This window comes from Natator depressus, chromosome 15 (assembly GCF_965152275.1).
Source record: "Natator depressus isolate rNatDep1 chromosome 15, rNatDep2.hap1, whole genome shotgun sequence".
Taxonomy (NCBI): domain Eukaryota; kingdom Metazoa; phylum Chordata; order Testudines; family Cheloniidae; genus Natator; species Natator depressus.
The window spans coordinates 26,008,828-26,025,372 of NC_134248.1; the positions used below are offsets into that span (position 1 = coordinate 26,008,828).

The 16,545-nt window shown below is 41.5% G+C and overlaps 2 protein-coding genes across 9 annotated transcripts in view; one reads left to right on the top strand and one right to left on the bottom strand.

Moving 5' to 3' along the window:
* LOC141999552 (rho-related GTP-binding protein RhoF-like) overlaps nucleotides 1–16,545 on the bottom strand; it is a 144,015-nt gene that overhangs the window by 68,293 nt on the left and 59,177 nt on the right. The gene's annotated exons all lie outside the window — the stretch shown is intronic.
* The window catches only part of TMEM120B (transmembrane protein 120B), a 42,072-nt gene that overhangs the window by 18,753 nt on the left and 6,774 nt on the right, over nucleotides 1–16,545 (top strand). For 3 of the 4 annotated variants that reach the window (XM_074973101.1, XM_074973102.1, XM_074973103.1), the window contains 5 exons: nucleotides 2,164–2,253; nucleotides 11,219–11,614; nucleotides 14,637–14,702; nucleotides 15,742–15,803; nucleotides 16,270–16,362. In XM_074973101.1, the coding sequence (XP_074829202.1) occupies nucleotides 2,164–2,253; nucleotides 11,219–11,614; nucleotides 14,637–14,702; nucleotides 15,742–15,803; nucleotides 16,270–16,362 (707 nt within the window). The remainder of the gene's footprint in view (nucleotides 1–2,163; nucleotides 2,254–11,218; nucleotides 11,615–14,636; nucleotides 14,703–15,741; nucleotides 15,804–16,269; nucleotides 16,363–16,545) is intronic. The other variant, XM_074973104.1, reaches the window with a different exon arrangement.

Below are 16,545 nucleotides of genomic sequence, written 5' to 3' on the forward strand. Positions count from 1 at the left end.
AATTAATTTGCAAACTGAATACAATTAACTTAGGCTTGAATAAAGACTGGGAGTGGATGTGTCATTACACAAAGTAAAACTATTTCCCCTTGTTTATTTCCCCCCCTACTGTTCCTCACACGTTCTTGTCAACTGCTGGAAATGGCCCATCTTGATTATCACTACAAAACATCGCCCCCCACCCCCGGCTCACCTGCTGGTAATAGCTCACCTTACCTGATCACTTTTGTTACAGTCTGTATAGTAATACCCATTGTTTCATGTTCTCTGTGTATATAAAATCTCCCCACTTTATTTTCCACTGCATGCATCCGATGAAGTGAGCTGTAGCTCACGAAAGCTTATGCTCAAATAAATTGGTTAGTCTCTAAGGTGCCACAAGTACTCCTTTTTCTTTTTGTTTGTCTGAGTATCAGAGGGGTAGCTGTGTTAGTCTGTATCCACAAAAACAACGAGGAGTCCAGTGGCACCTTCATGGGTAAAAAACCCTACTTCTTCAGATGTATGAAGAAGTGGGTTTTTTACCCACGAAAGCTTATGCCCAAATAAATCTGTCAGTCTTTAAAGTGCCACCGGACTCCTCATTGTTTTTGTTTGTGTGAGCGATTGGTTGAACAAGCAGTAGGACGGAGTGCACTTGTAGCCTCTGAAGTTTTACATTGTTTTTGTTTTTGAGTGCAGTTATGTAACAAAAAAAAAATAATCTACATTTGTAAGTTGCACTTTCAGGACAGAGAGATTGCACTACAGTACTTGTATGACGTGAATTGAAAAATACTATTTCTTCTGTTTATCATTTTTACAGTGCAAATATTTGTAATCAAAATATACACTTTGATTTCAATTACAACACACAATACAAGAGAGAGAGATATATAGATATATCTATGAAAATGTAGAAAAACATCCAAAACATTTAATTTCAACTGGTAGTCTCTTGTTTAACAGTGTGATTAAAACTGCGATTAATCGTGATTGATTAATTTGAGTTAATCGCATGAGTTAACTCAGTGGGTCTCAAACTTTTTTTTTACTGGTGACCCCTTTCACATTGCAAGCCTCTGAGTGCGACCTCCCCCCTCCCCTCCCCAATAAGTTAAACACACTGTTTAATATATTTAACACCATTATAAATGCTGGAGGCAAGCGGGGTTTGAGGTGGAGGTTGACAGCTCGCGAGCCCCCTAGCGGGTCCCAACCCCCAGTTTGAGAACCCCCAAGTTAACTGCAATTAACCAACAGCCCTATTTAATCATTTGTTTATTTATGTATTTAGCTCAGCTTGGACAATGCTAGACTCATTGGGGTTTTTTTGTTTTTGTTTTTGCTTGCTGGTGGTAATGCACTATGACAGCATTGTAATTTTGGGACTGCAAACATTGCAGGGGAATGTGCAAATCAAAGCAAATGCTGTCCTTTCTAAAAGTAAATTAAAAGCAATGAAAATGTCTCTGGCATTGTACGACTTCTTGTATTTAATTGTGAGCAAAACTTGAGCCTGGCCCTCCTGTTAAGCTCCCTTTTAAGTCTGCCATGAATGCAACATCATTTGTTAAGGATATAATTCCCTGGAATGCACAAATGCTCAGGGTTGTCTAGACTTTAAACTTTAGGATGTCAAAATAGAGGAGTTTTTCAGGTCTTGAAAACAGAGTACAGTGCTCTACTGTGTTGTTAGTTGATTGGATTTATATAGATCTAATCGTATCTGCTCATTAAATTAGCCTGAAAATGCCTATGTAAATTGGATCATCTGCTTCTTTTATGGAGCACTCCCTCCTTCAAATGGAATTAATGTCATCTCTACACACCTGCTCATCAGCCTGGGATCCCAAGTCTTTTTTTATCACATAGCACTTTCCCAGTCTCCCAAAGTAACAGAGTCTATTTCTCCACTTCTTCTCCCCCCCCCCCCCCAAATTTGCATAGTTGTTGAAGAAAAGGCACAGTGTAGGGGTTGTGTAGGGGGGTTTTCAGCAGGACTAGTCATGTGTAACATTAAGCATGTACCTAAGGGTTTGGAGGATCAGGGCCTTAATGTCTGTGGTTTCACACAAACTATTTTTCACTTACACTGTTCTTGGGGTAGGGAGGAGAATAATCTTGAAATGGATATTTATCATAACAAGATTTGCTTGTTTTTTGTTACTCTTTTTTTAATAGGGTGACAGATGAAGTGTTTAACTTCCTGTTGGTGTGGTATTATTGCACATTGACAATAAGGGAAAGCATTCTCATCAGCAATGGATCAAGGTACCATATGATATTCCAAAGTAATTCAAAGCACAGGATTCATTTAAAACAAAAAGGCAAAGATGGTTTGTTGGATTCCCAGTGAGGTTGGGATAAAAATCCTGCTAAGTCGTTTTTATTTGACCCTTTTGAACATCCATTTCCAAACACACACACCCACTTGGGGGTGAGAAAAACAAAGGCAAGTTATGAAGAAACTGTGCCTTGATCCCTTATACCAGAGTGCTGAATGTGCTTATATTAATAAACTAGTTTTTAGTGAGTTAGTAATAAGCTAGTTTGTCTTTATAGAAACTGAACTGGCAGGGTTTCCTGCGAATGTGAAAGATTGACAGTCTAAATATGCTTTAATTTTCCACTTTCCTTTGACTACCTCCCCACACCTTTAACTCAGTCTAAGGTGACACTATCATAAGCATAAGACATAATTGAAGATCATCTGCATCACTGATTTCATCTCCCTGCAGATGTTAGATGCCACCCTTATAATTCAATAATATATACATTCTCTGAGACTACAGTTGATCTTAAGAACATAAGAATGGCCATACTGGGTCAGACCAAAGGTCCGTCCAGCCCAGTATCCTGTGTACCGACAGTGGCCAGTGCCAGGTGCCCCAGAGGGAGTGAACCTAACAGGTAATGATCAAGTGATCTCTCTCCCACCATCCATCTCCACCCTCTGACAAACAGAGGCTAGGGACACCATTCCTTACCCATCCTGGCTAATAGCCATTAATGGACTTAACCTCCATGAATTTATCCAGTTCTCGTTTAAACACTGTTATAGTCCTAGCCTTCACAACCTCCTCAGGCAAGGAGTTCCTCCGGCAAGGTTGACTGTGCACTGAGTGAAGAACTTCCTTTTATTTGTTTTAAACCTGCTACCCATTAATTTCATTTAGTGGCCCCTAGTTCTTATATTGTGGGAACAAGTAAATAACTTTTCCTTATTCACTTTCTCCACACCACTCATGATTTTATATACCTCGATCACATCCCCCCTTAGTCTCCTCTTTTCCAAGCTGAAAAGTCCTAGCCTCTTTAATCTCTCCTTTATATGGGACCTGTTCCACACCCCTAATAATTTTAGTTGCCCTTTTCTGAACCTTTTCTAATGCCAGTGTATCTTTTTTGAGATGAGGAGACCACATCTGTATGCACTATTCAAGATGTGGGCGTACCATGGATTTATATAAGGGCAATAAGATATTCTCCATCTTATTCTCTATCCCTTTTTTAATGATTCCTAACATCCAGTTTGCTTTTTTGATGGCCACTGCACGCTGCATGGACATCTTCAGAGAACTATCCACAATGACTCCAAGATCTTTCTCCTGATTAATTGTAGCTAAATTAGCCCCCATCATATTATATGTATAGTTGGGGTTATTTTTTCCAATGTGCATTACTTTACATTTATCCACATTCAATTTCATTTGCCATTTTGTTGCCCAATCACTTAGTTTTGTGAGATCTTTTTGAAGTTCTTCACAGTCTGCTTTGGTCTTAACTATCTTGAGCAGTTTAGTATTGTCTGCAAACTTTGCCACCTCCCTGTTTACCCCTTTCTCCAGATCATTTATGAATAAATTGAATAGGATTGGTCCTAGGACTGACTCTTGGGGAACACCACTAGTTACCCCTCTCCATTCTGAAAATTTACCATTTATTCCTACCCTTAATTTATGTAAGAGCCTTTGGTGAGGGACCTTGTCAAAGGCGTTCTGGAAATCTAAGTACACTATGTCCACTGGAGCCCCCTTGTCCACATGTTTGTTTGACCCCCTCAAAGAATTCTAATAGATTAGTAAGACATGATCTCCCTTTACAAAAACCATGTTGACTTTTGCGTAACAATTTATGTTCTTCTATGTGTCTGACAATTTTATTCTTTACTATTGTTTCAACTAATTTGCCCAGTGCTGATGTTAGACTTACCGGTCTGTAATTGCCAGGATCACCTCTAGAGCCCTTCTTAAATATTGGCGTTACATTAGCTATCTTCCAGTCATTGGGTACAGTAGCTGCTTATGATGGCTTATGAATGTTATAATTCTTGACAATAAATGGACACAAATCAGATGTCAAGAATTATAACATTCATAAGCCAGTCGGAGAACACTTCAATCTCTCTGGTCACGCAATCAGAGACATGAAGGTCGCTATCTTACAACAAAAAAACTTCAAATCCAGAGTCCAGCGAGAAACTGCTGAATTGGAATTCATTTGCAAATTGGATACTATTAATTTAGGCTTAAATAGAGACTGGGAGTGGCTAAGTCATTATGCAAGGTAGCCTATTTCCCCTTGTTCCCCCCCCCCCCCCCGGCCTTCTGGTTAAACTTGGATTTGTGCTGGAAATGGCCCACCTTGATTTTCATGCAAGTTGTAAGGAGAGTGGTCACTTTGGATAGGCTATTACCAGCAGGAGAGTGAGTTTGTGTGTGTGTGTTTGGGGGGGGGGGGGAGGGGGGCGAGAGAACCTGGATTTGTGCTGGAAATGGCCCACCTTGATTTTCATGCACGTTGTAAGGAGAGAGTGGTCATTTTGGATGGGCTATTACCAGCAGGAGAGTGAGTTTGTCTGTGGGGGGGCGGAGGGTGAGAAAACCTGGATTTGTGCTGGAAATGGCCCATCTTGATGATCACTTTAGATAAGCTATTACCAGCAGGAGAGTGGGGTGGGAGGGGGTATTGTTTCATGGTGTCTGTGTATATAATAATGTTTTCTGCAATTTCCCCAGTATGCATCCGATGAAGTGAGCTGTAGCTCACGAAAGCTCATGCTCAAATAAATTGGTTAGCCTCTAAAGTGCCACAAGTACTCCTTTTCTTTTTTCAATCTGTGACAATTCCTCAGATTTGTCACCTACAAAAGACGGCTCAGGTTTGGGAATTTCCCTAACATCCTCCGCCGTGAAGACTGAAGCAAAGAATTCATTTAGTTTCTCTGCGATGACTTTTTTGTCTTTAAGTGCTTCTTTTGTATCTCGATCGTCCATGGGCCCCACTGGTTGTTTAGCCGGCTTCCTGCTTCTGATATACTTAAAAAACATTTTATTACCTTTTGAGTTTTTGGCTAGCTGTTCTTCAAACTCCTTTTTGGCTTTTCTTATTACATTTTTACATTTAATTTGGCTGTGTTTATGCTCCTTTCTGTTTACCTCACTAGGATTTGACTTCCACTTTTTAAAAGATGCCTTTTTATCTCTCACTGCTTCTTTTACATGGTTGTTAAGCCATGGTGGCTCTCTTTTTTTAGTTCTTTTACTGTGTTTTTAATTTGGGGTATACATTTAAGTTGAGCCTCTATTATGGTGTCTTTGAAAAGTGTCCATGCAGCTTGCAGGGGTTTCACTCTAGTCACTGGACCTTTTAATTTCTGTTTAACTAACTTCCTCATTTTTGTATAGTTCCCCTTTCTGAAATTAAATGCCACAGTGTTGGGCTGTTGAGGTGTTCTTCCCACCACAGGAATGTTAAATGTTGTTCTATTATGGTTACTATTTCCAAGCGGTCCTGTTATAGTTACCTCTTGGACCAGATCCTGCGCTCCACTCAGGACTAGATCAAGAGTTACATCTCCCCTTGTGGGTTCCTGTACCAGCTGCTCCAAGAAGCAGTCATTTAAAGTATCGAGACATTTTGTCTCTGCATTTCGTCCTGAGGTGACATGTACCCAGTCAGTATGGGGATAATTGAAATCCCCCACTATTACTGAGGTTTTTTTATTTTGATGGTCTCTCTAATCTCCCTTAGCATTTCATCATCCCTATCACTGCCCTGGTCAGGTGGTCGATAATAGATCCCTACTGTTATGTTCTTATTAGAGCATTGAATTACTATCCATAGAGATTCTATGGAACATGTGGATTCATTTAAGATTTTTATTTCATTTGATTCTACATATAGTGCCACTCCCCCACCCCCCACGACCTGTTCTGTCCTTCCGATATTTTTGTACCCTGGAATGATATATTTTGTACCCTGGAATATCTTAGCCAAAAGCCTACAGAGAAGACTGTATTTTTGTAGCTTTCCAGAATCCTTGTATTTTGGAACTGCATTAATATCTTTCACCCTTCTTTCAAAATCACAGTAGAAACTCTGATTCCATACTAAAAAGGAATGCAGAGAAGCCTAACTGTGGTCTAGATTTATAATGTGATTTATCTGGTTGTAGAAATAGATAATGAATGCATTTCCAGCTCTTGATAGAGATTGATTATACCATGTAGCAAAACATATATCTAAACTACAATGGGGGGGGGAATCCGATGTTAAAGTAGATATAATTTAATAGTGGTAAAAATAGTACACACTTGTTAAAAATTAAAAATAAACGAAAGCCCCCAAACACTATCTCTCTCAATAACCTCATAGTCTAAATTGTTTTTTATTTAATGTTTCCTCTTTAAAAATGTATGCTTTCAATATAAATATCCTAAATTATTTGCAGATTCATTTATAGCTGGAGTTGCTCTTCGGAAGTTTCCAGTATTGCCAATTCAAGTTACATCATCACCATGAAAACTGCTATTGTTCCTCAATATTAGTCACACCTAACTATAATGCTAGATGCTACGAATAACTGGAACATTACTATAACTGAAAAAAACGCATGAAAATGTTTCTCTGTTTTTCAATTTTGGTTATTTTATGCGTTTGACAGCATTTTGTGCGTAGCCAGTTTCACTGTTCCCCTTATAGTCAGTCAGCCTCTCTTGCTGAAGAGACTTTTATTAACATCAATGGAGGAGCAGAAAAATCTCTTGAATCTTACTTCAAAGGAATTAAAAAAATAATAATTTCATAGTATTTAGAGCAGTGAATTTAAAAAACAAAACAGAATCTCTTCCCCCTGCCCCCAAACAAAAAAAAAAAAGAAAAGAAAAACAGGTGACAGTCAGTCAATCGAAGATAAATCAAGTTGACAGTGTCCTTTTCAGTCAAACCATGTTAGGGAATAACCTTGCACTTCTAGGGGACCTGACAACATGACCTGAATATTCTTTCCTCCCCCCACCACCCCGAGATCTTCAGATTCCCTGGTCTGAGTGGTAGAAATTGTAGTTGCATCCCCAGAGTCCTACAGCATTCCAAAGAAGCATTACTAATGCTGGCTTTGAACTAGGGATGTCCTGCATTCCCTTCCTTATGGCTGGAAATATAGCCGTTAAAAAAACAAACGCAACCTCCATGAGAAACGAAACTACACTCTGCAAGATCATTTTTTGCTTGATTTTTGTTGTTTAAGCCCTGTGTATATTCCACAAGCTATCAGTGCAAATGCTGAGATGTGCTGTGCTGCATACACTTTTAGCAGTGATTATAGTGAGTGCCATTTCAGGACCTCTCCCAATGTCCTAGTAGCCAGCCAACTCGCATTCCTCAAGTGCCTGGCTAGAAAAGACAATAATTGGGACTTATTCACTCAGTTGACTTCATTATTTCTTCTGTACACTGGTGTAACGGAGACACAAATTGGGGCTCATTATTGCTTGTGAAGTCAGATCTGATGGCCCCCTGCTGAGTTGCTACTCATCCATTGTAGATTGGCCCTCACAAGGGAAAACACACACGCAATCTAGACAATGAATACACAAACACGCGCTACTGCTGTATTAATTGGTTCTCTCTCTAATTTGGCTTGTTTGCCACACTTTGAATAAGCAAAACTACTTTACTTCAACTTCACTTATGCATCCTTGTCCAATAAACACTACCCTGGGGAACCAAATGGCTTATAAATTCCCTCTTAATTGAACTTAATACATGAGTAAACCAACTAAAATGGTGGTGGTAGAAGACTTGTGTTGACAGCACGCTATACATATAATTAAGCAGTAATGAATGAGGTGCAGAATGTTTATTAGGGTTTAATGACCAACTGGGAGGAGTTTATGGCCATTTATTTCAATCAGTCACTTTTTCCAAAGCCTTGTACTAAAGTAATTTCTCCTATTCCATGCTAAAAAGGGAGAGGCAGAGAACCTCCATTTGTAGTGGTGGTTGAGGGGTGTGTGTACATTTCTGGGGAAACTCGTGCCTAATTAGCGAGTACTATTGCTTGCAGTCTTCAGAGATGATTCATCCAGGTTGATCTGTATTACCAGTGAAGCTACAATGCTGTGAATATAATCACTTTACTTTTTACTTTTATAAGTAAATTACTTTTATAAGTACCAGCATACTGGCATAAAACTAACAATTGTAGCCACAGAACTGTTGTTAAAAAACCCCTCTCATGTAAGATAGAGATTTTGCTTCTAGTTTCATTTCAGGAAAGCAGTTGTCTCTAGACCAGTGGTTTTCAAACTGCGGGTCGCGACCAAGTACTGGGTCACGGCATGTAAGGCACTGGGTCATGGGGGCTCTGGTCAGCACCACCGACTGGGCTGTTAAAAGTCCCGTTGACAGTGCTGCCCAGCTAAGGCAGGCTAGTCCCTACCTGTTCTGACACTGCGCTGCGCCCGGAAGCAGCCAGCAGCAGGTCTGGCTCCTAAGTGGGGGTGTATGGGGGAGGGCAGCACAGGGCTGCAGCTGTATCACTGTAATGTTTCAGGTGTAAACAAGCCCTTACAATCGTGAATTAAGCTTCACAAACCCTCTGTGAAGTAAAGGAAGTGGTGGTCTCATATTCTACAACTAGGGAAACTGAAACACACAGACATTAAGCAACTAGTCTGAAGTCATGCGCAACCAGGAATTGTCCCAGTCTTGCATGTTAGTCACAGCACCAACAGTTTCCTCATTTAAACAACTCAACATTGGCCTAATGCTTCCAAAACCTAACACCATTTCAATATCTGAAACTAACCTATCCCATTGTGATATTTGTACATTTCTTGATTACACCTCAGTAAAGTCTGGCGATATTCTTTTGTTTTAAATTTTGAAGCTTTCTCTTTATTAATATTATAAGAAACTCACTCAGTAAAATCAAGACTGAAGTTTAATTTATTTGTATAACATTATAGGAATGTACATAGTAGGTAGCACTTACAATATCTTGGCAGCAGCCATGATTCTATTAGACAGTGCTTTGATTGCTACTTTCCTCCCATGCTAGATAGTCTGCCAGCATTTAAGATGCTTCCTGCCTCAACTCCCTTCTCAAGCTAGTGCAGGTGTTGCATAGATAATGCTGTCTAGAATAGAGTAATGGGAGCTTAGTCTCCTGCCTAATTCTCCTCCTTGCTGAGAGATACTGCATTGTACAAATCCACCTCCCTTCATGCCTAAAGATGCTCTAGTAATGAGTTGTATCTGCTTGCAGACTTCAAGTAGTCAGACTAGTGCGCTATGTTGCTTCCTTTTGGCCTGGTTTACTCTGCAAAGTTAGGTCAATGTAAGTCCCCTTGCGTTGACCTAGTTATGCGTGTCTCTACACTTAAATTGGTCTCCCATTGATTGTAAGCTCTCCATTATGCCAGCATAGTAACACCGCCTCCCTGAGTGGCGTTGAGTCGTGGTCAATATATTGAGGTCAATGCAGTGCAAGTGTAGACATTGCATTCCCTACGTCAACCCTAACAGTCCTCCAGCAGCTGTCTCTCAATGCCTGACACTGATCATTCTGGTCACAGTTGTGAATTCTGCTGCCCCAGGGGTCATGGAGACCAGAAGACTTCTCTTGCGCTTTAAATCCCTGCGAAGTTTTGAAGTTTTAAATTTATTAATGCCTTTTCCTGATCATCTTGGCAAGGACACAATAACAGAGGGCTTCAAGGTGTGCAGCTGACCATGTCGGCTATATGCTTCCACTTGGAGTAGACTGGTGATATTTAATCTCATGGGCCTGTGAGGAGAAGAGGCTGTGCAAACACAGCCACAAATCAGCCATAGAAACGTGGACATCTATGAGCAGATTGAATGGGGGATGCAGGAGAAAGGGTATGACAGGGAGCAGCAGCAGTGCTGTGCGAAAGTGAAGAAACTGTGGCAGGCATACCAGAAAGCCAGGGAGGCCAACAGTCAACTTGATGCTGAGCCACAGACCTGGCACTTTTACAAAGAACTGCATGCCGTACTTGGAGGAAACCCCACCAGCATCTTGCACGCCTCCAAGGAGCCTGAGGCCCCTGGTTTGAACAGCGAGGAGGAGGATGGGGGACGTGTGACCGTGGGTGGGGAGATTGTTGAGCCGTGCTGTGAGCCAGGACCTGTTTGAGACTCCACAATCTAGTCAGTCCTGGCAGTTGAGCACAGGTGAACCTGATACAGGGGAAAGAACCTTGGGTAAGTGTGTAAATGTATTTCCCATTACAGTGATGGTGCCCCCAACTTAGCAGAACATAGCTATTGACTTGCCTTTAATTTATTTGTACTAGAAGAGCTAGTGGTACAACAGGTAAAATCTGTTTTTCATTCCCCGATGGAGTTAGGCAGGGGACTCCTTATGGAACAGTTTATGTACCTGGGGTTGTCCCTTGAATTCTCCTGAGAGATCTCGATGAAACTTCCACGGAGGTACTTTGCAATGTTCTCCAAAAGGTTTCTAGGGACGGCAGCCTTATTTTTTCCATTGAGGTAGGACCCTTTTCCATGCCAGTCAGCAATAATTTTGGCAGGCACTATTTTGTAAACAGGTTAGCAGCATACTGGCCCAGGTGGCTTTGGAATGCCAGGAGCAACTGTGTTATATGTGCCTTTGTTACTCTCAGGAGTGTGAGATCAGCTGAAATCGCCACCATCTGTGGAAAGTGGTGACCGTGTTCAGTGCCATTGCCATATACTCAGTTTCATGCAACTGGGCCATTCCCACGTCATTTCCCTTAGCCCTGGCCAGCCATACTCACCATGTGAGTGGGGCCGTGAACAAGCACTCAGAAGCAGAAGTGTCAATAATCGTGTCTTGTTTAAAACCTTAGGAGAGCAAGGGAAGGGAGTTCTGAACCTTAACTTTTGCTTTCTGTTGTACCATTGTCAGTATAGTCACCTCTGTCTGTTTTATCTGCAGCTGCTCGAGGGGCTCCCAGATCAGGAGGAGAAAGAAGAGAACTCAGGATGATGTGTTCAGTGAGATCCTGGAAGCCAGAGCTGTGTCAGACCATGAACAGAGGCCCTGGAGGATGAATACTGCAGACTCTAGGGAAAAAGGTCCAGGAGCTGGAGAGGGAGATGCACCAGGACATAATGGAGCTTTTCCGACAGCAAACACAGATGCTGTAGACACTTCTGGATCTACAGGGTCCACAATCCCAGGCTCATCTCCCTTTGCAGTCCCTGGAGAACTTCAGAATGGCAACTCCCTACATCTCTACACCCACTCAACATTCCACATGGCATCAGGGATACATCCCTACCCCTCCACTGGGGGACATCATGGACAAACACAACTTCAGCTACAGTTGCTGTATGTATAGCTAACATGGACATGAATGTTCCATCCCCTTCTTTATGCTCTGTTCCATAAATTTTATTAAGGTTGTAATATATTTGCTTTTAACTTTCACAGGTTTTTGTTTTTTTTTCCTGAACTGTGGTTACTCAATAAAATTATTATTTGGAAAATAATTCCTGCAGAATGGCTGGCAGTACTGAAAGCACTCACTTACTTGTGATTGTACACTTTGTCATTGATCTTATGAGCTATGATTATTACGCTGTGTTTGACATAAATGCGCAGCATGCACCACAAAAGTAATAGGTACGCATCTATGAATGCAACACTGACCATGCACCAAGTGCCACACAATTCCTAACAGGTTCCCAAACCTCAGGGCCAGGCAGAGCACAGTACACCACGACACATCATTGTGACTCTGTGAAGTGCTCTTTCAAAGCCTCCCTGAGTTGTGTAGCTCCATGTTGCGCTTTTCTGATCGCCCTTGCATCTGGCTGTTCCAATGCAGCAGGCAGCCATCCCCCCTCCGCCCTGGCAGCAACTTTCCTTCCTTGGCGTCACAGACGTTATGCAGGACACAGTGGGCATATCCCCATCGAGATATTTTTCTCACTGAGATCCAATCTTGAGTAAACAACACCAGCATCTCTTCAGGCTACCAAAAGCACATTTGGCTGCCGTTATGCACCCACTTGAGCCGGCAGTTGATTCTTTCCTTGGTGTTGTCAAGGTGTATGGTTTACGGCTTCATGAGCTATGGGAGCAAGCAGTAGGCTGGGACCCCCAGGATCGCTACTGGCATTTCAATGTCCCCAAAGGTGATCTGCCAGAGGGGAAGTCCCTGCCTGGAGCTTTCTGAACAGTCCTGTGTTCTTAAAGGTGCAAGCATCATGTGCCTTTCCTGACCAGCAGACATTGATGTCGGTGAAGTGTCTTGAGTGAGCTACAAGAGCTTGCATAACCACAGAAAAATAGCCCTTTCTGTTGATTACTCTGTGGCAAAGGGTTAACAAAGGTGCCAGAATAGGGATATGCATGCTATCCATTGCTCCACCCCCAGTTTGGGAACCTCATTGCTGAAAATCCATCCATTTTGGCCTGCACGTTGCCAAGAGTCTCAGTCCTGAGCAGGAGACTATTAATGGCCCTTCACACTTGCATGACAGTGGTCCCCCACAGTGGATTTTTCAACTCCAAAATGATTTCTCACAGCAGCAATCCAGTGTTGCAAGTTTCCACAGTGCGATCGCCACTTGGTTCTCCATTGTCCGTGCAATTCCCTTTGTAGTGTCCCTGCCCTGGAGAGCTGGGTTGAGCTCAGCACACAGATCCAGGAATGTGGTCTTGTGCGACTGAAAGTTCTGAAACCGCTGCTCATCATCCCAAATCTTCATTATGATGCGATTCCACCAGTCAGTGCTCATTTGTCAGGCCCAGAAGTGGTGCTCCGCCACTTGCAGCTGTTCCATGAATGCCACCAACAATCTTGAATTGATTCTTGCTGTGGGACACAGCAATCTGACATCCAGGACATTGTCCTGTTCCCTATGGTTCTTGTCGTTCTGCAAATACTTGAGGATTGTGTGTTTTGTGCTTGCAGTGCGCATGACAAGAGTGCAGAGCTGTGTAGGCTCCATGCTTCAGTCACACGTAGTGGACAGCAACAAGTCCTGTGTGCGTTCGTGGGACTTTCAAGTCCTGTGACATTATAGGGTGGAGAAAGTTGGATGCTGGGAAGTTGACCTCTTGCTTCCAGTCCCTGTGTAACTAGTTTCTGCCCCACCATGCATTGCCAAAACTTACCAAAAGACAGTGCGGTGGATGGTGGTGAGTTGCATGCTGAGATGCTTACAGTACAGTGTGCTGTGCATTGACACAAGCACTCCTGGTGAGTACTTGCAGCGCTAATGCAAGGCACCAAGTATGCACACGCACAAGCGATATACCTAACTGGCGGCTTTATACCACCGTAACTTTGGTCAGCAAAAGTTTGTAGTGTAGCCGTGCCTTTTCACTCACTCACCTCGTGAGTTCCCTTAATGCGTTGCTGGTGCAACTTGTGCAGTATCACTTAGTAAAACAAAGAGTGTGTAAGAGGGGGGGTGTTTGTGTGTAGGTTCTGCCTCTGAACATCATCCCCTTTCTTCTGTGTGTGGGTTCAGCAGAGCATCACATCCCTTTTCTGTGTGTGTGTGTGTGTGTGCGCGCACAGCAGAACATCACTCCATTTCTTGCTACACACAGTCACTTCTATCGCATCCTCTAAAATAAAGTAGCTTGCAGGCCTAAGGCTGCCTGGATGTTGCTGGTTAGGCGGGTGGTGCCCAGAAGAGGGCATTCCCTCTCTAGGCTGATGTTTGGGGGGTGTGTGTGTGGTAATGGCACTTACTCACACTTCTAATGATTTTCTGCTATTAATACATAATTGAAATGTGGTGGGGTGGGGTTCAGTGACCTCTGAGAGCATCACCGACAAAATGTATCCTTTATGTATGCTGAGGAAAATGGAGAGGCCAACGGTGTGAACCCAGAATGGAGAGCCATTGGAATGTTCTTCCTGATGGGATCTGGCTGGGGAAGATTAAGTCTGCTGCTCACTGGTGCTTTTTTATGACTGAGAATGAATGGGAACTGTGGGCTTTCTTGGGATTTCTTGCAATTTCGTTGACTGTTACAATTGTGAACTGTAGAAATAAAACAATGGCTGCTTTTGCCTCCCAGTAACATTGAATAGACTCTGTATTTAATCTCACAGCGGTAGATTGTTTTGACTTAAGACTGTGATGTTCCTGTTTTTCAAACCTCACTTATTTTATACTGATTTATTTATTTATTTATCCTAGCTCAGGAAATGATTAGTACTGATCTGGCCAAACTATTTTAGCACATTCTGCTCAGATTGATAACTTTCTCCAGCTTATGCCATCATGTTCCATTTCAATATCGAAAGGCTGGCTTTAAATTTAGGGTGCATGTTTGTGACTTTCCTCCCTACTCTTCTTCTTAATTACCTGTTTTCTTTTCTTTTAAGGATTAAGGGCTGGTGGGTGTCTCATCATTATGTCTCCACATTTCTATCTGGAGTAATGTTAACATGGTAAGTTTTCTCTTTACTCTGCTGACAGATTTTCATTAATGGTTTTAAACCCTCCTCGGAGACATCTAAAGTGACCTGATATAAATGTGTTTTCCCAGGCACTTGCTGCAGCTTTGTGCCTTATATGTTTTCTCTGGTGTGACATTTGGAATGATAAATATAGAACTACTGGAGAGTTCACAGTTACAGCTCCATGAAAACAACACCTCAGTAGCTGTAATGGGGGCAGCAAAATGTCTGAATCTCCCTGATTTGCTGCTCTATATAAAGATCTAAGAAACTTATGTTAAAGAACAAGCAGATAAATCTCTCTATATAGACAATAAATGACATGAATTATATTCAATAAATCTTTGGGGTTTTTTATCTGTTTATAATCTGGGTTCAGCAAAATGAAAGTAACATTCAAACTTGGTTTTGTTTTGGTTTTTAATTTTTATCTCCTGATTAGGATGATTGTGCAAACAGTTTGAATGTTGTTTTGTGTAATTTAACAAAACCTTGATTAAAGTAGTCTCACTTATCATCTTTTTATATATATGTTTAATATAAAAATCCTTTTATTTCAGTCACCATTTAACTTCTTTATTAAAACCACAGGAACAGAAATAGTTTGTATGAAAACAATTAAATTACTTCTCCCCTCAAGTGCACACACCTATGTTGATTGGGTTTTTTGCAAATATTACTGAATGATTTGATCATTGGCTATAGAATACTGCCATTTAATTAACAAGAAAAAGCAACATTCCAAGTTAGAGAAAAGAACCCAGGGAAACCCAATGAGATAACTCTGGGTTGAAGGCAACTTGTGATGTTTTGACATTTACTGACACAATAAGCTTTGCCATATGCTTTGGTAAAAGCTGAGATCTGCAGCCTAGTGGGCCGCACTGGATAACAAGAATAACTGCTTATGTCATTCACTGATGGGATCAGACTTGACTGAAATAGGGAGAAGGAAATTTATATTACTTTTTGTTTCTTATTAAACCAAAAGTGTGAATCTTTTTTTCTTTTTTACACCCCTCTCTATCAGGCCAGATGGACTCATGTATCAAATGTTTCGCAATCAATTTTTAGCATTTTCAATTTTTCAGAGTAAGTATATCTTACCTTGCTAATTCTTGAATGAAATATGGATCCTCTACATTTCTGCTCCTTAAATACTAAGGTTCCTAAAGGATCTCTTGTATTAAACTAAGGGCTTGTCTACAGTTGAAACACTTCAGGGGCACTGTTATAGCACTTCACTATAGACACTACCTGCCCCACCGAGAGGCAGCAGCTAGGTTGATAGCACTAGGTCAATTAAATAATTCTTCAGTCTAAACCGGGGGGGTGGGGTGTTAGACCAGCTTAACTACATGGCTCAGGGGTATGGATTTTTCACACCTCTGAGCCATGTAGGTGGGTTGACCTAACTTTTTAGTGTGGACCAGGCCTACATTAGCTGATAGCAATGAATTAACTCTTCTTACTGTTTGTGTTAGAGTAGCCAGTGCAACATGATTTTGTTTTCTCCCTCCCAGTTCCAGCTAAAATGAATAATTCCTTTGTTTTCCAGGCTGTGTACAGTTCCTACAATATTATTATCAAAGTGGCTGCCTTTACAGACTCTGTGCATTAGGGAAAAGAAACCACTTGGATCTTACAGTAGGTGAGTGGTTTTGTAACCCCTAATTTAGTTTTACAAAAACTATGTAAGTTACATTCAGCAGCTAATTGACTTAAAGTTTTAAATGTGATTTCTCAAAAAGCCTGTTTTCACTTCTTCAGAGTATCTCAAAGCTTTCACAGCATCATTCCACTATCCTTCCCTGCTTATTTTGAGTATGTAGGT